This window comes from Vombatus ursinus, unplaced genomic scaffold (genome assembly GCF_900497805.2).
Source record: "Vombatus ursinus unplaced genomic scaffold, bare-nosed wombat genome assembly UNPS02009770.1, whole genome shotgun sequence".
Classification (NCBI taxonomy): domain Eukaryota; kingdom Metazoa; phylum Chordata; class Mammalia; order Diprotodontia; family Vombatidae; genus Vombatus; species Vombatus ursinus.
In genome coordinates this window covers 7,080,541-7,106,665 of record NW_020949548.1, presented here as the reverse complement: position 1 = coordinate 7,106,665, position 26,125 = coordinate 7,080,541, and the positions used below count along the sequence as shown (strand labels likewise).

The 26,125-nt window shown below is 38.3% G+C and overlaps 1 protein-coding gene across 1 annotated transcript in view; it reads left to right on the top strand.

The window, feature by feature from the left end:
* The window catches only part of NELL1 (neural EGFL like 1), an 845,852-nt gene that overhangs the window by 211,607 nt on the left and 608,120 nt on the right, over window positions 1-26,125 (top strand). Inside the window, exon 12 of the mRNA XM_027852558.1 lies at window positions 19,400-19,528. Coding sequence (XP_027708359.1) covers window positions 19,400-19,528 — 129 coding nt within the window. The remainder of the gene's footprint in view (window positions 1-19,399; window positions 19,529-26,125) is intronic.

The following is a 26,125-nucleotide window of genomic DNA, read 5'->3' as shown; positions in this document are numbered from 1 at the left end:
TAAATTTGAGATTTATAACAAATTTGATGGTGTTGATAGTTGGCTGAAGATTAAAGTCTGCTGGATTTGAAGTCAGAAGACTTAAGTTCATATCCTAACCCTGACATTTACTAGTACCTTTGTGAACTTGGGAACATAGCTTCAACCTCTGGGCTTCAGTTGACTCTAATATATTAAATTTGGGGGTTGGATTAGATATTTTCTAGGGCTCCTTCTGGTTCTAAGTCTTGAATGCTACAGTCTTAAGGATAAAGAGCAAACTAGAAGAATTGAAAAGAGAGCATATATGTCAGAAAAATAACTGAGGTGAGAAATGGGTACGTTGGATCATAGGTTTGGTCAGCATCTATTTATTAAGGACCTACTATGAACCAGATATTGTGCTAGGCGCTGTTGCTATATAAATAAACAAAAAATAAATTGTTCCATAGATTTAGAGCAGGAATCTTGAACGCAGTGAATTTCAGAGGGAATAAACAAGGAAAGCAATGTCCCGAGAGGGATCCTAAGAATGTATTGAGGATTTATAATGTGACAGCAAACTACAAAGTAGAAGTGGGCTTTTTAAGATATTGTAGGGGAGCTCACAGAGGGCAGAGTAGAATGGAATTGAGAAGAAATACTTTGGAAGTGGAACAAATCATTTGGAAATATTAAAAAAATCCTAAAATATAAGCAGGTATATTTCATAAGTGGGATGAAAACATAAAATATAGCCTGAACACATTTGTGCACACAAAAAGAGGGCGTTTTCTTTACTGTGATACAGAATGCTCAAGCAAGGGTTTTGGGACTCCCAGAGGGAAACTGAGAGATTGCAAGAAACTGAAGTAGGCTTCAGAACTTCCCTACCAAGGAAGTTTCTATCCATTCAAGAACTATTCCACATTGCAAGCTGAATAAAGCTCAGACTTCTTAGCATGGTCTCCATGTAGCCTCAGTCTGTACTTATGGCCTTAAAGGCTATCCATCTTTCCAGCTTCCATTGAATTGGATTGAATTGAATTTGTTGAATTGAATTAAGGACTCACCAGAGCTTGAATTTCATTGCTATAGAGTTTGAGACCCCAGTTACTAACATGTCATTGATGATGTAGATGATAACGAAGATGATTATTGTCACTTGGCAAATATTTGTTGAAAGGATGGAGGGGTGGATATTTCTGCTTCAGTGGATATAGTACATCTTATTCAAACAGAGGCATTATATAGTATTTATATCTGTAAGTGGTATTGGCCATTCCTTGCTCTGGAAGCACAATTTAACCATCTCCTTTGGATTTTGAATTATATTGTCACATGCGTGGTAGAGAGGAATAAAGAAGAAGGCCTGCCGTATTTGAGGGGCTTTGTGTTAGACTGTCAAAGGTATGCAGCAGAAATAAGAACTCTTGCAGTTTCTTGGGAACTCTTGAAAAAGATAGGCAGAGGATGAATTTAATGATGCAAGTATATATGGCACTGGGGCCAGTTAACGTGATGGTCTACTTAATGAGCAATTGTGACATGGGGACGAAGCTTAGCCATGTCCTCTGACAAGGCAAATGTGACACCTGAAATACTGTTCCTTTGGAAACAACAATATAAAGGGCCTTCTCATTGTGACCATGGTTATAAGCATTTTGTAATCTCTATGGATGTGTTCTCTGCGGGGAGGGTCAGTTCTCTTTCTGGGTTTTGTCAGAGCGAGGGCTAGATCCAGCTTTGGACTTCTCACCTGGAACATGTTTTAGATTGTGGGGCAGTGGGAAGGATAATCGGGAGGTCTATATGGGATTGTACGTTCATTGACTAAGAGCTAGAAAGGAACCTTAAAGGTCATGTGGCCTACCTTCTTTTCCCATTTTACAATTGGGGAAACTGATGCCCAGAGAAAGTGATTTGTCCAAAGTCATACAGGTAGTAAGCAGCAGAGCTAGGTATCAGGATCACAGATCTAGAGTTCAAAAAGACCTTAAGGACCATCAAGTGCAATGCCCTCCTTTTAAAGATTTGGATACCGAGGCCCAGGAAGGTCTCATAGCTGTTAAGTATCAGAAGTGAGATTTGAACCCAGGTCCCTTGACTTCAGAACCAGTCTGCTCTTTGTAGCATCATACTGCCTCTTAAGATGCCTAATAAAATTGGGCTGTGACTTGATAGACTATTTCAGTTAAACAAGTTTGACTGATTTCCTCTCTCCTCCACTTCTGAATTGATGGCCTGAATTGTCAAGTTGTATGACTGAGCCAAGCAACCGATTGAATGAACTGACCTGTATGGTCCCCGAGTATATAGAACACAGCGTCAATTTGATCCCTCCAGTGATGAACTCACATTGGTTTTCCACTTTAGGAGAAAAACGATAGCCCAGATGTAGCAGGACCTCAAGAAAAAGAGTTTGTTAAATGAATTAGTGATTAAATGAAAATACAATCACCTTCTTGCCTTTCTCTGAAACTAGAAATCGCCACACTACTGAATGACCGATTGTGAGAAGCATGGCGTGTGCTCATTTAGTGGAGAGGTACTGGGCACTGGGGCTGGACCGAAGAACACAAGTCAGGGGAGAAGTCTGTAGGAGATATAGGTTGGGCCCTAGGGACATAGGGTCATGGGGTAGACTTCTAGGACAGAAGGCTTTGAACTAATCTTCCTTCTCTATGCTCTCTATTTGGGTCTGATTTTGAGACACAGTTTGTAGGACTTGTTCCAGGCACAGGAATAGCTAGTTTCCCCTTTGAGATCCCACCCTTGCTACCCATTTTTTCTCAGTATGAAATGAATATTGAAGATTATTTAGTTCAAATCCTCATTAATTTATTATTCCAATTGATTCATTAATTCAAACCCTCATTAATGCCACAGCAGCTATGGTACAGAGGATAGAGAACCTCAGCATCAGGGTTCAAGTTCCATCTCTGACACCTTCTAGCTGTGTGATTTTGGCCAAGCAGCTTAACCTCTCAATGACTCAGGCAATACTCTAAGTCTGTAAATTACAGATCAGGTATCAATCTGTACTGATAGAGGGAATTTCCATACTGGCGATTCCTTATGCCAATAAAATCCACAATACTGTTCCAAAAACCCCAAACCCACTTAATTAGTGCAAACTAGATATGCACATTTTAGTATTAAACTAGCATTCACAATATAGTGTACACACATGAAATGATAGCTGTAATTCTTGAGAACATTTTCTCAACCTCATCCTTTAACTCACAATAGTTTTTTAACTGCTCAGCTGAGATTCTTAAAGTTTGGTGACAGCTCTTTTGATCCTTCAAGAATAGTAATTGCAAATTCTGTGACTTGTGAGAAGCTCGCTCATTGTCTGAAGATTTTAGTCACTTCCTTACACCATGATGCTGTCTAGGTGCTGTTTTGTACCCATTATATATGTCAGTCTTGTCTCCCTAATTAGATTATAAGTGACTCAAGGGCTAGGCCATGTTTCTTCTCTTCCTCTACTGGTTTCCAGGTTATTTTATTTTATTTTATTTTTTACCAGTACCTTCAATGAGTTTAGTGTCTAGTTCAAAGTTTGCCTTTCTCTCCAGAGAATTCTTTGCCATAATCCTTCAAGACTTCAGTATTCATGTTTTCTTTTAAAATATCTATTATTTATTTATTTTTAAAAATTGAGTTCCAAATTCTCTCCCTACTTCTTGCCATTTCCCTTGAGAAGGCAAGCAATATGATATCAACTATACATGTGAAATTATGCAAAACATATTCCCATATTAGCCATATCATGCCAATAGAGCAAGAAAAATAAAGTGAGATAACTACAATTTGTACTCAGAGCCCTTTCTCTGGAGGAGGATAACATTTTTCATCATGAGTGCTTTGGAATTTTCTTGGATCATTATATTGATCAGAGTAGCTGAGTCTTTTATAATTGATCATCATTACAATATTGGTATTACTGTGTAGAATGATCTTCTGATTCCACTCAGTTCACTTTGCATCAGTTCATACAGATCTTCCCATGCTTTTCTGAAATCATCCCACTCATCATTTCTAATAGCACAACAATATTCCATCACAATTGTATTCAACAACTCGTTCAACCATTCCTTACTTGATAGACGTCACCTCAATTTCTACTTCTTTACCACCACAGAAAAGAGTTGCTGTAAATATTTTCACATATATGTGTCCTTTTCCTTTATCTTTCATCGCTTTGGTGTTCAGACTTAGTGGTATTGCTGTGTCAAAGGATATCCACAGTTTTATAGTCATTTAGGCATAGCTCCAAATTGTTCTCTAGAATGGTTGGACCAGTTCACAACTCCACCAATAGTTCATTAGTGTATCTATTTTCCCTAATCCCTTCTAGCATTTGTCATTTCTGATAGGAGTGAGGTTGTATCTCAGAGTTGTTTTATTTCGCATTTCTCCAACCAATAGTGCTTTAGAGCATTTATTCATAAGATTATAGATGGCTTTGATGTATTCTTCTAAAATTTACCTGTTCACATTCCTTGACACTTTATCAATTGGGAAATGGCTCTTATTTTGATAAATTTGATTCAGTTTTCTATGTATTTGAGAAAAGACGCCCTTATCAGAAAAACTTGCTATCATTTTTTAGAATATTACTTCATTGTCTATGGTACTTTTGTAGCAAAATGTAGTCTCTGCTTATCTATTTTAATTAGGTCAATTTATTGCTTTTGCTTTGTCTGAGATCACGATTGCTGCCCTGAAGCTTTTTTTTTTTATTTTTAATTCAGCTGAAGCATAGTAGATCCTGCTCTAGCTCTTTATTTTAGCTCTGTGTATGCATCTCTCTGTTTCAGGTGTGTTTCTTGTAAACAATAGTGTTGGATTCTAGTTTCTAATCCAGTCTGCAATCAGCTTCTGTTTTATGGGTGAGCTCATTCCATTCACATTCACAGTTATCTCCTTCCATTGTATTTTCTTCTATTTATCCTCTCTCTCTATCCCCCTCAAATTTATGCTCCTCAAAAGTCTGTTTTGCTTCTGACTGCTGATTCCCTTAATCTACCATCCCTCTTATCACCCCCTCCCTTTTCTTATCCTTTTCACCTCCTATTAATTTGTTGGGTAAGATAGATTTCAATACACAACTGAGAATGTGTGTGAATACACACACACACACACACACCCACACCCACACCCACACCCACACCCACACACACACACACACACCCACACACACCCACACACACACATTTTTCCCTTTTTGAACCAATTATGATGAGACTGAGTTTCAAACGTTGTTTGCCAACCCGCATTTTCCCTTCTATTGTCAAAGCTCTTCCTTGTGTACTTCTTTTATGATAATTTCCCCTTTCTGCCTCTCCCTTTCCCTTTCTCCTAGTGCATCCATCTTTCTCACCCCTTCACTTTTTTGAGATCATCCCAACACAATCAATTCATACCCATTCCTTCTATCTCTGTAGATGATTTCTAACTGCCTTAATAATGATAAATTTCTTAGAAATTACATGTATTATCTTCATATAGGAATGTAAAGAGTTTAAGTTTGTTGAATCTCTTACAATTCCTCTTTTATGTTTACCTTTTTATGCTTCTCTTGAGTCTTGTCTGTGAATGTCAGATTTTCTATTCATCACTGGTCTTTTCATCAGGAATGCTTGAAAGTCTTCCATTTCATTAAAAGTTCATTTAATTCCCCTAAAGGATTATATTCAGCTTTGCTGGGTAGATTATTCTTGGTTGAATTCCTAGTTCTTTTTCCTTCTGAAATATCACATTCAAAGCCCTTACCTAATTGTGCCTCCGCAACATTTGAATTATTTCTTTCTAGCTGCTTACAATATTTTCTCCTTGACCTGGGAGCTCTGAAATTTGGTTCTAATATTCCTGGAAGTTTTCATTTTGGGATCTCTTTCAGGAACTGGTCACTGGATTTTTTTTTCCATTTTTATTTTACAGTCTAGATCTGAGATACTGGGGGTGTTTTGCTTGATAATTTCTTCAAATATGATGTCTAGGCTCTTTCTTTGAGCATGACTTTCAGGTAGTCTGATATTTTAAAATTACATTTCTATTTTCCAGGTCAGTTGTTTTTCTGATGAGATATTTCACATTTTCTTCTATTTTTCATTCTTTTGACTTTGTTTTATTGTTTCTTGATGTCTCATGGAGACATTAGCTTCCACTTATTCAATTCTAATTTTTAAGGAATTATTTTCTTCTGTGAATTTTTGTGCCTCTTTTACCATAAGGCCAATTCTGTTTTTAAGGTGTTATTTTTGTGCCTTTTTTTTTTACCAGAATATTAATTCTCTTTTCATAATTTTCCTGCATCACTTTCATTTCTCTTTTTCCCAGTTTTTTCTGTTTTTCTTTAACTCTTCCAGGAATTCTTGTTGGACTTTCCCCCAATTAACATTTTTCTTTGAGGCTTTGGTTATAACTATTTTCACATTGTTGTCTACTTCTGAGTTTGTGTTTTGTTCTTCCCTGCCAAACTAGCTTTTTATGGTCAAGTTCTTTTTTTGTTGTTAGCTCATTTTTGAAACTGTTTTATTGGCTTCAAACTTGACATTAAAGTTGGGCTCTGCTCACCTAGGCCTGGAGAGGCACAGTGCCAAACCTTAGACTTTATTGTGCAGCGGCTTTCAGAGATAGTTCTTAGGGCCTCCTACTTTTTGGTGCTTTTAAGGTGATGTGATCTAGGGAGAGATGTGGTCACTGCTCTCCTTGACTATGCTCTGGTCTTTACCCAGGAGGAGCCCCTGTTTCCCTGCAGCTGTAAATGCCAGTTCTCTTTTTAGCCGTGGAATTGTTCCCTTTCGACCAACCACAAGTTCTCCTCTCCATTCTGGAGCTGTGACCCAGAGTTATGTATGGGCAATAGAGTCACCAATTGGTGCCACTTGTACCAAGTGCCAGCAAAAGATCCCCTGTCATTTCTTTCTGATCAGTTGTCCAACCCAACCCACTTCCCCTCTCTGGGCTGAGAGTTCCAGAAGCTGCTGCTGCTTCTGCTGTTGCTTTCATAGCTGCTTTCAAGGTCCATGGTTGGTGTTGTAGAATGTGCTTTGGGATGGCTCCCACCTTGGCATCACAGGCCCTTCTTGCCAAACTTCTAAGTTGTCTTAGACTGGAAAAATGTATCACTCTGACCTATTGTTGGTTCTGCTGCTCCAAAATTTGATTGGAGGCATTATTTTAAAGTTCTTTGGGGTGGGGAATGTAGGGAGAGTTGGATTGGGTTGCTGCCTCTAATCTGCCATCTTTGTTCTATTCTGTCGTTATTCATGATGTTGACACCTCTTGCAGATTGAACTCTCAATTCCTTGATGGATTCCTCCAATGGATTCCTCCACTGCACTTCAGCCACACACCAACATAGCCAATATCACAGACCTTGCCATCTGTCAGAATTGCTAATTGTTCCTTCTCTAAATAATAAGATTTAACGTTTATAGAACATTTTAAGGTTTGGAAAGAACTTTACCTATATTATTTGTTTGGATCTTCACCACAGCCCTTTTAGGTAGGTGTTATTATTATTCCCATTTTACAGATGAGGAGACTGAAAGGAACTTATCAGAGGGTACACAATTAGTAAATGTCTGAGGAAGGATTCAAACTCAGGTCTTCCTGACTCTAAATCTAGCTCTCTATCTACTGTGCCAAACTTCATCTTTTGCTAGTTCTTCCTCTTCTCAAAGCCTTCCCTGGTTTCCTTCAAGTCCCAGCTAAGATCTCATCTTCAACAAGAAGTCTTTCCCAATTCCCCTTAGTTTTAGTGCCTTCCCTCTGTTGATTATCTCCAACTTATATCTTGTATGTTACTTGTTTGTATGTAGTTGCTGGCATTTTGCCTCCCCCCGTAGACCCTAGGCTGTTTGAGAGCCTTTTAAAAAAAATTCTCAGTGTTTAGCACAGTGCCTGGAACGTAATAGGTGTTTAGTAAATGTTTACCAACTGATGGACTTAATGAGAATGTTCCCTAAAGGCCTGTTTTTGGCCCTTCAATTCAAGAACAATTCAATTCAATAGTACTTTATTAAATCCTTATTATGCACTGGAGATACAAAGGCAAAAATGATGCAGTACTTACCATGAAGATACTTAAATCTTCTTTTTGTCCTAGAAGCTCTTCATTGGTAATCCCATTCATTTCTGTGACTCCCACTACAAATCTCCTTGTCCAGTCCTACACTCTATTCCAAACTCAAGACCTTCATCCCTAATTCTTTATTGGCTTTCCCTAACTGGGTGTCCCTATAACATATTTTAGTCAATAAATCCCAAAACAAGCTCATTGTCTACCACTCTAAGCTATTTTCTCCTTCACTATTTATGCCTGTAACAACACCATTCACTCATGTCTATAAACATGGGATTACCTTTGATCTTCCTTTCCCCCCCTCCCCAAAATAAATCAATTTTCCATGTCTCCTTGATTCTGTTTATGGAATACCTCTTCCATCTATATCCTTCTCTCTGTTCCCACTACTCCCAGCCTAGTGCCTCACCTCCAGCCACTTGGACTGTTGCAATGGCCTTCTACAGATCTTTCTGCCTCTAGATTTTCATCCAATCTAACCGTTGTTATTGTTAATCATTGCCATTTCCAGAACAATCTTTCTTATGCATACATCTGACCATCTATGTTACTTTTCTTTCAAAAAATCTTCAGTGATTCCTTATTGCCTTGTGAGGAGAGGCTTTTTTTTTGTATAGTAGAAAGGGTGTAAGGTCTGTATAGGAAGACTTGCCTTTAGAATCTTAGCCCCAATGTTTATTACCTGTATGAGTCTGGGCAAGTTACTCTAACTTGTTTAGTCTGTTTCCTCATCTGTGAAACTAATGATCTCACAGGTCCCTTCGACCTCTTGTTAAGTTCAAATTCTGTGTGGCATTCCAGGCTCTTCTCAACCTGAAAACACCCTACTTTTCCAGATTTATTTCATATTACTCTCTTCCATATACTTTATGTATGTGGTGGTAGCTATGTGGTAAAGTGGATAGACTTCTGGGCTTGAGAATCAGGAATTCCTGAATTCTGATCTTGATTCAGAATTTTTTTTTTTATCTGTGCAACCTTGGCCAAATGGTTTAATCTGTTAGCCTCAGTTTTCATGTCTATAAAATAGGGATAATAATAGCACCTTCTTTACAGGGTTGCAGTGAATAACAAATGTGGTAACATGTAAAGTGCTTTGCAAACTCTGAAGTATGTGAATGCTATTATTGTTATTATTATTATTGAATTGTTATTGAATCTATGCTCCAGCTAAGCTGAACAACTCTTAAGTCTTCTTTCATGAAATACAGGCCATGTGCTTGCATATCAGTATCCTATCTCATGCTGTTTCTCGTGCATGGAATATCTTCCCTATTCATTGTTACCCATTGGGTTTCTACCCCTACCTTTAATCCCAAATCAATTACATCTCCTTCAGGAAGCTTTTCTTAATTTCTCTGAATGATAATGACCTTTCATCTCACAATCAGATTTAGAGTTGAAAGAGAAATTGGTGGCCATCTAGTATAATGCCTTTATTTTAGGGGTAAGGAAACTGTAGCCCAGAGTAGATGCCTAAGGTAGTACAGGTAGATTCAAACTCAAGTCCTCTAATGCCAAATCTAGTGTTCTTTCCATTATTATCATGTTTCCTGATAGGTGGCATGGTGAATAGAGTGCTGGGCCTGGAGTCAGGAACTCCCGAGTTCAAATTCAGTCTCAGACATTACCTATGTGACCTTGGGCAAGTCACTTGATCCCTCTTTGCCTCAGTATCCTCAATTGTGAAATGCAGAAAATAATACCTACCTCTCAGTGTTGCTATGAGGATCAAAATGAGGTGTTTTTAAAGTGCTTAGCAGTGGCTAACATGTAGTGGGCATCTAATAAATGCTTTTGCTTTCTCTTTCCTTCCCCCTTCCTGTTTCTTCAGAACCTTGGCCAGCTGGAGAAAGTCACACTTCGAAAGAATATTTCATTTTGGTCACCCAAGGACAAGTGCTCTCCCCTATTTGATTTGTCCTGGCTCTCTTTGGCCCTAAGAACATCTCCTTTTGAATTTTATAGGTCCAGCATGAACAGGGGCACTGCCACTTTGCCTGACTCCCAATGTAGAGTTGGAGGGAAAACATTCCTCTCACTCCTTCTCAAAAATGTGCCTGTTGTGATTACTCTCCCTCAAATTACTTAATTCATCATATTTTGAATTCACTTCCCTGTATACATGTCATTTTGCCCCAGTAGATTATAAGTTTCTCGAGGGCAGGGACAACTTTGCTTTTGCCTTTGTTTCCCCAGGACCTGGCTCAATGCTTTACACGTAGCAGAAATACACATAAATGCTTGTTGAGTTAAATCAAATTGAATTTCTCTATTCAGTCCATTTGTTTCAATGGATAAGGGGGCCTAGGAGAAATCTAAACTACATAAAATAACCTTTAGGGGGCTTCTAGTTCCCAGCTTCTGAAATAGGAGTCATGCTCTGGATAGCACCTTCTCTAGGCGTGATCATGAAGAGTCTGGGAAGTTAATTAGATACCCACATGGTGATTGTCCACAGGCATGCTGAATCTAAGGGCGGTGGAGGAATGACAGTATTTGGGTGTGTGTGCTAGGAAGAGGTTCTCCCGTTAGCTTTTTTCTTATGAGAATGAATACTTTCCTTATCATGTTAATTGTCTTTAAACAGTTGGATTTGACCATCCTCTGCTTGGAGTTCCAGAAAAGAGGTCAAGATGAAAGAGAAGGCACACCAATATCCCCTAATGAATTCAATTTTAATTCTATGTTATTCGTGATGAGAATAATTGAAAAGAGAAATTAATAATAGCTTGCATTTATAGAGTACTTCACGTTTTATGAAGCATTTTACATACACAACTCTTTTGAGCCTCATAGCTCCCTTCTGAGGTAGGCTCTGTCATTATCCCTTTTCTCTAGATGAGTAAATGAGGCTTAGAATGGTTAAGTGACTTCCCTAGGGTCACACAGCTAGTAAGTATCTAGGCTGGGATAAGAGTCCTGGCCTTGGAGTCAAGAGTCCTGGTTTAAATCTTCCTTCTGAAACAGACTAGTCTGGTGATCTTAGGCAAGTACTGAGCTTCTTTGAATCTCAGTTTTCCCGTATGGTAACTGGTGTTAATAATCCATAGCTTACCTAGCTCAGAGTTGTTGAGAGGCTTAAATGAAATAATCTGTGTATAGTGTTTGGCAGTCTTTAAATTCTTATGTAAATGCCAGTTATTGTTGTTGTTATTATTATTACTGTGTGTAGAGCTTTGCATTGGAAGAGATATGTTGTTTAGATAAGGAATAGTCCTTGTCCCCATGGGGCTTACAGTTTAGTAGAGGAATGCAATACCAACACAGATAACTATACTACCCTACACATGAACATATACATATATTTATCTATATGTATATATATATATGTATGTGTATATATAATAAATATAATTCATTTAGCACATATATACATTATATATACTATACATGTATATAAATATACATGTGTGTGTATAATATATGCACACATAAATGTATGTGTATATATATAATATATGTATATATAATATATGTTTATACACACACACACACACACATATATATATACATACATACACGTATATTTTTGTGTATGTGTTTGAATCTGTGATTTCATTGGAATAGGGAATTCCTGGTGTAGAAATGCCCTCCAGCAAAACAGATTAGGAATTTAACCTGCTATTTATAGTTACATTGAGAAATACTACCTGTGAATTAGAACTTGTCTTATTGAGAAGGCTCATCATTGTGTGAACGTGGCCTTAAATTTCTCAAAACTCCACCAGCAGAACTTGAGTTCTGACCAGTGTTACCAAGATGCAAGAAATTCTCAGCGCCAGGATGAGACAATATAGTCCAAGCGAGTTAGATAGTTTGTCCCTGGATGAGTAACATGAACCATTCTTCCTAGGCATGGCTCTATTTGGCTGGAGGGTGATATGATGATTCAGGAAGAAATTAATTTGACCAATAGATGGACATACGGTTTAATTCTATCCTAATACTAGTTGCTTAGGAAGGGATGTAGTGAATCTGTGTATCCTTCTGTTTGTATGTAGGAGTGGGTGTGTATGTATGTATGTATTTATTTATAAGTATGTGAGTATAGGTATATGCACACATATATAATATATTTGTATGTATATATATACATGTATGTATGTGTGCATTTATCTATCTAGTCATCCTAAAATTAGCTCTAATATTCAAAGAAAAACTAGTAGAGAAACCTTAAATTGCAATAAAAATGTAAAAGCTTCAAGTATGAACTTGCCAAAAAATTGTGTGACTTTCATCCTTGTTAAGTGTCCTGAGGCTCATTAGCAGATGGTTGACTCTCAGGTGATAATTTTTTTTTATCAGTCACAGTAATTCATGAAACAGAGAGAGATTGTTGTTTTCATCGGTGCAGGAGGAAGTGCCCACCCTGCTAAAATTATGGAACTTCTAAGCCTCAAAGCAAAAATGCAGCATCGTTGAGATGTGGGAAATCACTTTAGAGTCAATTTGGACGCCCCCAGTATAGCTGTGTATCAGTATGAATTGACAAGGTGATGTGTGATATGGTAGAGAGAGGATCAACTTTTCTCTGATACACACTAGCTGTGTGACTATGGGAAACTCATTAAACCACTCTGGGCCTCAGGCACAGACTTCTGTGCTAAGGCCTAGGCTAATGAGCTGGAGGGAGTTTCTACATTAGAATTTCTCTAAGCAGAATGGAATCACAGACTCTTCCTATATGCATCTCTAGATATTTGAAATTAGGTAGTTCCAAATTGTTTATTGGGCAACTGAACTTTTCACTTTTAATTTGCATTTTATTGTTGTGTAAAAAAGTGATAACCCAGTTCCCTTTAAGTTGAAAGAGAGTGTGATGTAATGGAAAGATCACTTGGAATGGGAATCCAGATCTGAATCTGAGTCCCAGCAATGCTATTTCTCAGTTCTATGACCTAGGGCAAGTCATGGCATCTTTGAGGGAGACAGAATCAAGGTGCATGAGAACTTTCCAGACTGTAAAGCTTTAGGCAAATAGGAAGAACCCAAATATTCACTTATTATTGAGATATACAATTATCTCAAGACAATTAAAATTTATCATAACAAAATTAATTTTATTTCACTGTAATTTGGACAAACAAATAAATGCAATCCTTTTTAGGTAGAGAGATGTTAAGAAATTAAACAAGAAATGCTTGTCCTGAAGCATTCAGACTCTGGTCGGTGAGCTGCAAGTTTCCTAGTTCTGTGCCCTTCAACAAATCACTTACTATGTCTAGGCCTTGGTTGTCTTGGGTGTAAAATGAGTTATTCGGATGTTCAGCTTCCTAGTTAAATTTACACAGGGAGGAAAGCAGAAGGGTAACTAACATCTCACCGTTCCAAACTAATATTGTCTGATGGAGGGAAGTAGAAGAAGAAAAAAACAAAACAAAACAAATGAACAGGAAACATCAGTGGCCCCTGTCACCTTGGTCTTGTTTCTGACTTATACTAGACTCCAAGCTGTTCTGATCCCATCATGTCCTCCTCTCTCAAAACCTGGCCCCAGCCACCGCTCTGAATTCTCTTACTGCCCCTTGCCTTAGCTTCTGGTTTTGGTGTTCTGATGAACTCTGACCTGCTCCCACACAATTCCTGGTTTGTTCTCTCACTACTCTTATGACTATGTCCACTTTCCCCAGGGGGACTCTTCTCTTGGCTCTGTCAGCTTCACTCCCTTGGAGACTGAGGACTGTATTATCTGTTCCACACCTAAACCAAGCAAACTGATCCTCTGCTTACCACCCCTCTTCTTCCTATCTTTCAGCAGAACCCCAGAGACCACAGCGCTGCCCCATTGGTCTCTAGAGAACAAAAGAGCTTACAGGTCCCAGTAAGGAAGCATTATAGAAGACATTTAATATAGCCTGATGCAACCTGTTTCCTATCTCTTCTCACAAGGGCTAGGCATCAATTGACTCTTACATAATCCAACTTTTGGACGAGACTTGGGGAGAGTTCTGTTCTGACCCCAGCACACGGCTTAGGGTAGATGAATATACCTAGCATACACTTCCACCAGGCCCCGAGCCAAGGCTCTCTCCCTCTACCAGGATTATTGGGTGTGAGCTTACTGTTGAACCAGAATAACTACCCCCAAATTGTCCACTTAACCAATTCTCAGCTGTGCTTATTCTGAACAGCCAGATTGACTGACCAGATCAGTTATAGAGACATTGTAAGAGGTGTGAGAAGAAAGCCTGCTCAGAAGGTTTATTTGGCTCTTCTCCCCCCCCCCCCCCCCCCGCTTTGGACCCGTGGTACTATTTATTAAGCAGAATAGACAGTTACGAGCCTTTGACCACCTGGGAACAGCATCCACTCCCCTTGATATTTGTTGTGCTAGACCAGCTGGCAGGGCCAATGCTGTTCACTGAATTGGACCTCAGGGGGTAATTCAAACTGATCCAAATACTAGAGGGTAAGGAGCAGAAGATGGCCTTCTAGACCCAGTGCAGCTGCAAGTATACTGGGTTATTATGTCTTGCATTCTCTGCTCCATCCCTACCCACTTTTAGAGGTTCGTGAACTTTGTAGTATATGATTTGCTGGAGTAGTTTGGTGGCCATCTATCTCAATGACATCCTCCTCTATTTCTGCAAACCTGCCTTGCATATCGAATCAGTCCAGGCCATCTTGTAACACCTAAACCAGTAATGGACGTTTTCTAAACTGAGGAACCATCAGTTCAAGAAGGAGGAGTTGCAAAAGAGATAATGGAACAGGAAATTCCAGTTTAGGTACAGGCCTTGGCGTATTTCTGAGGTTCCTTCCAACTTGGAGTTGGTGCTTTTATAGGTGGGAATTTTGGAGGGGTGGCACATAATTGTCTTGCATGGAGTCCACTAGCTAAGTCCTCAGAGCGTGGAGCTCGCATGGTAGTAGAGAATGCCTGCATGATGAAAGACCTTGTAGAATGCTGCCATCATTTCACTCCCAAGTTTTCTGCTCTGACAACACTCTATGTTGACTTATTAAACCACCTGCTTCAAGGCTTTTTGGTAGATTCCATAGGTGGGAGGAATATTCTATGGTCTTACAGACTGCTTTGGCTGGAACTCTCTCATATGCTACCCTCACTCATAGAAATAGTTCATCATGAAGACGGATTGAGGCATCCGATGTAATGGTGTTGGCCATCCTCTTGCTCCTTCCACCACCCTTCCCAATACCCCAACCTTATAAATAATTCTTCCACAACTTGGCTACCATGGAAACAGTACAATAAGGTAGAATAACATTGAGTGAAAATGTCATTTTGACTATTATAAGTACCCCGATTAGCTACAAATGACATATGAAGGAAGATGCTATCTGCATCCAGAGAAAGAACTGATGAATGTATATATGATGATGTATGTGTAGAATGATTTTACATATGCATACATCTTTGTGTCTAATGGTAGCCATCTCTAGGGTGGGCAGGGAGGGGGGAAAAAGGAAAATGAATAGCAAGTTATACATGATAGATTTGCAGTTTTACATGCAATTATCTTTTTTTAGTATACTATGTACGAAGGACAAACAACAATGTTTTGGAAATGCTTGCTTTATTTCATAAATTGAAAAGAAAGAAAAGAAAGAGCTATCTGCAGTCAGAGATTCATTTGAGTTAGGAAATAACCATCTGGAGTGAGCATGGCACTGAAACACTATCCATTTTGTCCATAGCAATATATGGAGTATCTTGAAACCACCTGGATGTTTGACCAACACCACACTTATTGGAAATATTTTTCATGATCTCTACTTCATCATCCCCTATGTTCCAGGATAGATATTGCAGTTTGCAGGCAAATGCACTATTGTATAAACTAGAATTTGGACCTTCCTACAGATCATAAAATTTAACTTTAGCTGAACCTGTGAATTCTGATCTGCTAGCAATAGGTCTGAGATGCCCAATCCATTTGAGGCTGAGATACTATTATTCAAAGGGTTGATTTGTATGCTTGGTCTGCACATTGGATGAAGACAATAGACTTAGAGGAGGAAGGGAGTTTAGAGGCCATCTAGATGAGGAACTGAGGCCCAGAGAAGTTAAATGACTTGCCCAGAGTCACTCAGATATCTAGTAAGTAACTGAGATTGGATTTGAACATGGGTCTTTCTGACTTTCAGATAGAGTCCAGCATTCTATCCATTACACCATACTGGAAGGTGAGTGATGGGGGACGTGGATCACTCACCAAAGGGGACTGGGAACAGTTGTCTGCATCACAAGTCAGCACAAAACCCACACTTAATTCTAGGTTCATGGGGACCATATCACCATCTCCAATACCCAATAGACTGGCAGGGTTATGGGTCTGAGCAAAAAACATGGGAGCCTATACTTAATATGCTTATCTCCAGAGTTGGATAAGGCCCGCCACCAGTGCTGTATCACCAAGACATGGCCTCAAATTCAGAAAAGCATTCTTTAAAGAATAGTCATCTCATGGCAACCTTGCCTTAGCAGGCAAAAAGTCAGCTTGACTAGCTTTCTCTCACTATAGGGCTGGCATGTTGTATCAGCCAAACCATCATCGTGCTGTTACCTACTGACTGCCTTTGTGTTTGCAATTCCAGAAGACTCCCTGGTTCTGAATGGTTACTTTCAAGTATTTCCTTGCCCTTTGGTCTTGTATTCTATTGAACTCTGGCCTGACATGACGCACCCTATAGTTTGCTTTTTTCTGATTAAGGCTTGGATTATGATGATTTTATCTAGCGGTGATTCTCTCTTCAGGCCATTTTGATTGTCTTAAACCTCATCCAACTAGGGACCCAGGACAATCTAGGTTATTTATAAAGCCCTTTCAGACAGCGTGTCATAATTTCCCAAAGCCTAAGAATCATCACTATTGGCTGACTCATTAAACTTTTGGTCATTAAGGAAAAGTGGAAGCCCCCAAATCTAAAACTTAAGGATGCTGAAAATAATGCCTGAAATTGAGATTATTCTATTTAAGGTATGGCAAGGAGAAACTTAGGCTTGCCTCATTACAAATCTGAACAAGGGAAACAATTGTCTCACTACATTCTAGAATATTTATTGGTTTGGGGTACACATTTTATTTTATTTTAAACTTTATTGATGATCTTTGTTTTAACATCAACAATCCTTTCTTGATATCTGTCCCCCTCAGGAGTGGATTTTGTAGCAAAAACAAAAATAAAACAAGCAAAACCAACCAACATGGTGACTGAATATAACAGTATATCCAGCATTCTGTACCTGTAGTTCCTCTCATTTCTACCAAGAGAAAAGAAATCCTTTTCATTTGTTCTCCATGGCCAGGATTGATCATTATAATTAATCATGTTTTGGTTGCCTTTCTGTCTTGTTTTCATTTGCATTATTGTATCTCTAGAACTGTGAGCCTATGACATTATGATTCTATGATCCTTCTCATTATGGGACTGACTTCATCCCTCTTCAGAGAATGTCTTTATGGAAATTGAGGCCGTGGCTTGGTGATATAGCATTGGAAGCCTTTAATAGTTCTGCCTCCTTAATTCTGCATCAGTTTATAAAGTCTTTCCCATACTTCTCTGAATTACTCCTTGCAGGGCAATAATTTTCTATCACATGTATATACCACAATTTGTTCAATTATTCCCCAGTAAATGATCACATACTTTGTTTATAGTTTTTGAGGCATTAAAAGTTTTTTTTTAATATTTTGGTATAATAGAGTCTTTTTTTTTGTCTTTGATCTACTTGAGTTACATGCTTAGTTGAATTAAAGGGTATGATAAGTTAAGTGAATTTTCTAGTGCTATTTGAAATTAATTTTGAAAGCAGGTGGATCAATTCACAGCTCCACTAACATGTATTAATATGCCTGTTTTCCCTTCCAAGACAACCCCTCCAACATTGACTATTTCTGTCTTTTATCTCCTTTGCCAATTTAATAGTGTGAAATTAAATCTCAGAGTTATTCTAATTTGCATTTATCTTATTATTGGTGATTTGGAACATATTTCATATGGAAGTTGATAGTTTGCAATTCTTTCTAGAGCTATTTATTCATAACCTTTGATCAGTTTTTCTCTTGGGGGTATAGCTCCTGGTCTTATATAAATTGACAGGTAGTTGGTATAGTGGATAAAATGCTGGACTTAGAGTCAAGAAAATCTTAGTTAGAATCCTATCCCAGCCACTTATTAGTTATATGAACCTGAGTGAATAACAACCTCTCCATGATTTAGTTTTTTCATCTTTAAAATGGGGATAACAACAGCATCTACACCAGAGGGTATTTGTGTGGATTAAGTGTGGTAATATATAAAGTGCTTTGTAAACCTTAAAGTGCTATATAAAAACTAGCTATTATTATTAGTATCACATATCTATGTGTATGTGTGCATGTACATATGTATGTATACATATACATATACATATATATGCATACATATTTCTGTTAATCCTTTATGTGTTTTGGATATCAGGATATTGTCAGAGATATTTATTACAAAGTTTTTTTTTGTTCCAATTTTTCTTATTCTAGCTGCATTGATTTTGTTGATAAACTCTTTTTTGCTTATGTAAGCTAATAGCTATTTTATCTATTATTATTTCCTCTATCCTTTTATTGGTTAACAATTTACCCTATTACTAAAGTTCTGAAATTTCTCTCCTATCATTATTCTTTAATTTTTAAAATAACATGACTTTTTATGTTTAAATCTCACACACACACACACACACAAAATATTTGGAACATAGTGTTCAGTGGGGTTTGAGTTCTTTTAATTCAAAACCCTTTTACTTATTGCTTTATTCATTATTTCTTTTAGGATTCTAGACCTCCTTTTCCTCCAGATGAATTTTGTTATGATTTTTCTAGCTTTTCAAAGTGACTCTTTCATACTTTGGTATAGTACTAAATCTGTAAAATAACAGTACCATAATTTTCATTTTGTTGGCATAGTCTGACCATAAAAAGTCTCCAATAATTTGTTATGAATAATATTAATAATAATGATAAAATTCTTTACTTTTGGAGCATCTTGTAGTTGTATTTAAGTATTGATTGCATCTTGATAGATTAACTGCCAGATATTTTATGTACTGTGTGGCCATTTTGAGTGGAACTCCCCTTTCTATGCTTCCTTCTGGTTTTTGCTAGCATTATATAGGAATGTTAATGATTTCTGTGGGTTTATTTTGTCTCTTGATACTTTTCTAAAGGGAAAACTAGGATTCACTGACTTTACTTATAGGATATTTAACATACACATACATACACATGTATTATATGTGTATATATGTGTGTGTATGTACAAGCTTTCATTTCTATCATTTAGGGTCTTTTCTTTCTTTTGTCCTAATATGAGATTTTTATGTGCTTCTTTTTTTAGGCCATAACTTTTGTACAGAAGGACCCAAGTGTGGTGAAAATTCTGAGTGCAAAAACTGGAATACCAAGGCTACCTGTGAATGCAAGAGTGGTTATATCTCTATCCAAGGAGACTCTGCATATTGTGAAGGTAAACACAATACTTAACACAGCCATTTCAGTGAAACCTTGTGAGAAATGTAATGTCCAGTGTAAGACTAATGGGAAGAAACTGTCACAAAGCTGAGATTTTATGTTGCTCTAAATGAAGATTCCTATGGGATTACCTCTGCTTACCTGAGGTGCCAAGCAGATGGAAACATTGTCTTGTGATTATCTAATATCTTTATGTTCCTTAGTATTCAAGCCTGCTTAAGACAAATGTAACACAACTATAGGTAATTCAGGAAAGATAAAACAATGAGGAAATGTGGGAGGTAGATAAATATCTATGTTCTGCTATCACCTGGCCCCATGATTGTCAGCTAAGCCAAAAATACAATATAAATCAATGTACTTGGGATGATTATCGATTCTTTGTGTTCCATGATGAATATCCATTGAATGCAGCCTGTTCTTGGAGGGATCCCTTTGTGGTTGTGATATTAACTGTCTTCGAAATGTTTGACATCTGTGTGAAGATGGTTTGTTGCCAAGGCTTTTTTCTAGGGTTCCCTTTCTTAATGTCTAATCCTAGAGACAGAAATCCCTAGAGTCCTACAAGTAGTAGGCAGATACTTCTGTTTCTTTGGCACCTTTGGTGTTCAATATGAGCTTGATTTTTGAAACAGAAGAACCTAAGATCCTTAGCCTCAAAGGTCTTGAGGCCTGGAATTGGCAAGCCCTGCTGTTTAGCTTCAAGTACTTGTTTGACAGTCCCCTGTCCCTTAGCATGGTGGTACTTCTTTTGTAATTTTGTTGATTCCTGGTTTACTGCCCAGATAAAACCAGGGGTGATTCCAAAATCATCTCTTACTGTGGTAGATTAGGGATAGTTCTTGGTCACTGGCATTATTTCAGCATTGGGGGCCAGTTGGAAGAAAAAACAAGCCAAACTAGCAATGGCTATAACCTACTATATGGCTAGATACAGTGAGTGGGGTGGGTGAGCTTAGGAGTATCTCAACTGCAGTTGGAAGATGTACAGCAGGAGCTGTCCCAGCAGGATCCCAGAACATTGGTGTAGGTGAATCTGGCAATAGGTCAGAGTTCTAAATTCTTTCATAAGAAATGATCAGATAAAACATGACCAATCCATTAATTCCAGTCATCTTACTGATTAACAAAGATCACTGCAAAGTGGACAGAAGGCATAAAGCAAAGGTTCACATGGGAAGGCTGCAAGTCAAAGTACTGTCAATGGGAACCACTATAAAGAATGGGACTTGGGCATGATTTTAGCCTCTAAAAGGACTTGAGGAAACAAGACAGGACTCCATGGACCTAAAAATTACAGTAAAGTTTGGGGGAGCCAAGATCCTAGAACCCAAATATGGGGCGAAAGCTAAGGGTACAATTTCTGGTATAAGTAGAAGTCATGGGCTTGGTTATAGACTTAGTACATAGACTGAGTTACTGGAATTGCATTACAGAATCAAAATGGGACTAAGGATGTGGATGAAAATGAAAATATTCAGCTTAGAGTGTAGTAGAAAGAACACTGGTTTTGGTGGCAGAACGCCTGGATTTGAACATTGGCTAGGCCACTTATTGGCTATGTGATCTTGGCAAGTCATTTCCCTTCTCCAAGTCCCAATTCACATATTTATAAATTGAGGTTGGACTAGATAATCTTTAAGTTTACTTCCGTCTTTCAGATCTCATGATCTAGGAGTACTTACCTTTCCACTGCCTGAGAAATGAATTGGTCCCAAAGCCCTAGAGGTAGGTGTAGTTGAGCCACAAGGTAAAATGACCACAACTGTAGAAAGGGAATGATAGAAGAGAAGGTAGCTCATGGGAGTCCCAATAATCATGAGAATGATGATAGTCTTCCATTGGAAATGATCAGATAAAATTTAACCAATCAATTAATTTCTGTGATCTTCCTGATTAACAAAGATCACTGCAAAATGGATTGAAGTCTTCAAGCAAAGGTTGCATTACCCCTGATCAGGTTGGTTGTAAAGGGGAATTCTTCAGGCCTAGATGGCATTTGGGTTCCCTTCCAACTCAGACATTCTATGACTTAATTTGGATTCTAATTTCTAACTGTGGAAATCTATTCTAAACCATGGGAGTCTATCATAGGACTGTGGATTTAGAGGTATAAGGGATCTCTGATGTTACCTAGTCCAGCCCATTCATTTTATAGATGAGAAAACTGAGTCCAAGGAGATAAGTGACTTGCCCAAAGTCATACAGACATATGAGGGGAGATTTGAATATACAACCTGCTCCTGTGATTCCAAAGCCAGCGTTATTTCTACTATACCACTATGAATATGATGGATGGGTTGGCCACATTAAAATATGCCTTACTGCCCTGGATAAAAATTGCAAGGGCATCTTGAATGTTCTCAACTGCACTCCATGTTTGTCTGGTGTTTATTTAATATTAATTGTTGCCAATAGTGATGAGTTTCTCAACATTTTCTCATTATAACTACAGTCTGCGGTGTCATATTCTTTTAATAACTTAACACATCCCCTGAGGATTTTGCTTTGGCTAAAGCCTTCATGATGGTTATTGTGAAATTTCTTTGAAAATTTCTTTTTTTTTCTTTTATCACTAAAGCTGGGGATGTTTCTGGTCTGTAGCATTGCTTCTACTATTCCCTCTCTGAAAAGTATCTCCACTAACTCCAGGCATTGTAATGGCAATTGATGCATAGTTGTACTTCTTTCACCCTTAGTTTTCTTGGTAGCTCAATTATATAGATTTATTCTTGCTTAGAGAGATTTGTTTTTTGGCAGACTGATCCCACCAGGTTTTAGTTTTGCCTGCCAGTTGCTAATGTTCAAAGTTCTTCTAGTATTTTTTGCTGACTCTTTTCTTTTTGAAGTGTATATTTTTTTTATTTTGATACTTTCATGACTCCTTAACCTCCAAAATATGATTACTAATCTCCTAGTGTTCAATACTTTACATTAATGTAAAATGGTCACTTTTGGAGCTTTTTTGTTGTTTTTTTTAATTAGGAAATTAACACCAACCTTACTTCAAAAGAATCATGACTCCTGGTGTGGTATTTATTCCATTGAGTATATTGATTATAGATTCATAGATTTATCATTAGAAGGGAAGTTGGAAGCCATCTGATCCAATCCATTCTCTCCCTGCCTCCACTTTTTGTAAAGGGAGAAACCAGAGCCTAGGTAGGTTTATTTTGTGTGTGTGTGTATGTGTGTGTGTGTGTGTGTGTGTGTATGTGTGTGTGTGTGTGTGTGTGTGTGCGCTCAAGGTCACAAGTGTCAGAGACAGGATTTGAACCCAGGTCTTTTGATTCCAGAGTTTGAGCCTTCCATGCCTTAGAATAGAGCTTGTTAACTTTCACTGTTCCATGGACCACTTTGGCAGTCTGGTGAAGTCTAGGAACTACTGCTCAGAATAATATTTTTAAATTCATGAAATAAATACTTAAGATTGCAAAGGAAACCAAAGGCTAGTGAAAATAAAGATGTAATTTTTTTCCATTTAAGTTCATAGAGTCCATGAAATCTCTGTGTATGTGCATATATACATGTATATATATATATATACACACACACACATATACATACATATACATGTACACACATATACATGTACATACATATATACACATATACATACATACTGCCTAAAGGTGTCTGTGGGCTCCAACTTGAGGAGCCCTGTCTTAGAAGATAGTCTTCTTGAATCAATGTGTCCCCATGCCACCCCCCTAAAAAACCAGCATCAGGCTTATAGCTATCACAGGCACATGGGATTATATATTTTGAGCTAGAGAAAACCACACAGGTTATTTGGTACCCTCTCAATTTATAGATGTTTAGACTGAGGCCCAAGAATTTAAGTGTCTTGCCAAAGATCATGAAAGTAGCAAACAATGATGAATTTCTTTGTAATTAGTAGGATGGTCCCACCTTTGCTGGGCCTATGGTAAAATGTCAAGTGGTCAAAATGAACTTGATGACATGTCTCATGACACCATCAAAAACACTTTGAGTGGAAAAGCCATGGAGATAGTAACAATTCATTGTCAGTCAAAAATATTTGTTAAGCAGCCACCATATGCCAGGCACTATGCTAAGCACTGAGGATACAAAGGTGAAAGATAGTCCCTGATCTGAAGGAAGTTTGGTAAGAACTTTCAATATGTGGGCTGCAAGGTCTAGCCTTAAAAGATGGCTTCCACATCAGGACAAGGCATTGGAGGAGGATTTTTTGGAAGGGAGTTCTTCTCGTGTACAACTTGTTTGAATTTCACTTCCTCATTTTCTTGGAAAAATCCAGCCTACCACGTCAGGTTCTGAATTTTGGAAGTGACTTTCTACTCTTTCATATTATAAGACAGTAGAATCTGAGTAGCTATTATGAATGAATGAAATGAAGTACCTTGAATCGACTTAAGTTCTGATTTCACTATTGATAACTAGCCACTGAAACTAGCCTTCTTTTTCCTTTCATCATCTGAACCCTACAGGAATCCTAGAGAAAATTGTTGGCATGGCTTCTGCTATTGCTTCTGAAGTCTTGCTGTGGTTTGTTGATTCTTCTATTGTTTCTCTTTGTTTGCATATGAAGGCAATGTGGCACAGTGGAAAGAGCAGAAGCTCTGGAGGCAGAGGGCCTGGGCTTAAATTCTGCCTCTGATGGTACTACAAGTGGTACGTACCTTGGACAGGTCACAACCTCCACATGCCTTAGTGCTGGTAGAGGGAGTTTCTTCAGGTAGAGTTCTCTGAACTAATGAAATCATAGGTCTGACACTCCTCACCCAACTACCCCCCCCCAACAAACAAACAAGCAATGATTAGTAGCAGTTGTGTTACTAATAGTCACTGAGGATATACGGACAGTGGTATCATAGAAGGCAAGGACCTTATAAATCAGGGATGCTGACCTGGAGTCTGCAAACTTTTCACTATAATAATTATTTTAATATAACTGGTTTCCTTTCTAATCCCAGGTATTGGATTTTATGCATTTAACATTGTTTAACATTATTTTGAGAAGAGGTCCATAGGCTTCACCATGCTACCAAAGGATTCTATCACACATACACACACACACAAACACACACATATATACTCACACACACATATACACATACACATACACATACACATACACATACACACACACACACACACACATACACATACCCCAAATGATTAAAAACCTGTTATAGAACATTTAGTCTGGCCTCCTCAGGTTACAGATAAAGTCACTGAGGCCTAGAGGTAGTAAGTGACTTGCTTAAGGAAGGGACTCCCTTCTGGATCTCTGCCTGGCTTGAATAGTGCAGTGAAACTATGCTCTATGCCACGCAGGGTTACCCAAGATGGACAGGTCATAGTGGAGAGTTCTGATAAAAGGTCATTTCTTTTCTCTAGAGAAAGTGGCAAACCACTCCAGTATCTTTGCCAAGAAAATCCCATGAACAGTTGTTATATTCCATGGGGTCACAAACAGTTGGTCATGATTAAATGCCTCAACAACCACAGCAACCGGATGTAGAAGCCATTTCTCCTGATGCTCTAAATCCAGTGCTTTTCTCCTACCTCAGAGCTGCCTCACTCAACTTTTGTGGCAAGGATATGGTCTGGGCTTCATACTTTGTCTCTGTGTTTATTAAGGTTTATCCCACTCTGAGGGTCCTTTTATTGCTATGTTTAGTCTTTGGCACTTTTGTCTCTTTTTATCTCCAGAAGCTCTCTCTGTGGTGATCTGACTTGCCTGGAGGTAACAAAGAAGCATACCAAATGTGACAAGAATTTGGGGGTTCTGGGTTTTCCTTGATGCTATTGGTTTACCTTGCTATGGAGTGAATGAGGTGCTGGAGAGGGGCCATAAACAGGTTATTTTTTAAGCACACTGAAGTGAATCGAAAACGGACCCACATTGTAACTCCCCTGATGAACAAAAACTGCCTTGCAGATTAAAACAAAATGTTACATGCAATGTTGGGGCTTTCTCAAGAAGACTCTTTATGTACTCAGTGGAAAAATAGGCACAAAAGGTTTTCCTTAACTTCCTTCGGTCGCAGTTGAGATATGGTATATTAAGGAACTCCTTCTGTACTGCTGCAATTGTAGGCGAGACCTCTGTAGACAGTATCAGGACTCCAGGCCAATCAATAGAGGATAATAAGGCCCTTTGTCAGCTAGGATACAATTCACAGCGCTCCTTTTCATTTTGTCTTATCCGAATCAGTCAGGAGCATTTCCCACATGGAAAAATGCCTTTGTTGGTATTTTAGCCTCTTAGGAATCCAGAGGTAGCAGGGCCTGAATCTTTTTCTGTGGGACATTGTCTGCAATGACCAGGCCTTCTTAAGTAGTGTTTGAAGCATTAACTGCAAAAATTAGGAAAGTTCAGTAGTCTAGACAAACTAATTAGCTGATTTGGTGATATCAGTGGTCATCTTGGCGGGAAGTGAGGAGGCTTGAGTTTGTAATTTAAACCTCGGTTTTGATGTTATTTCTTTAAATATTGACCTTCTAGATGTGGAGTTCAGATAAATATACTTCTGCTTTAAAAAGTGGAGATTTAGGGTGTTTTTCTGCTGTTATGGACATTGAAGGGAGTATCCAAGAATAA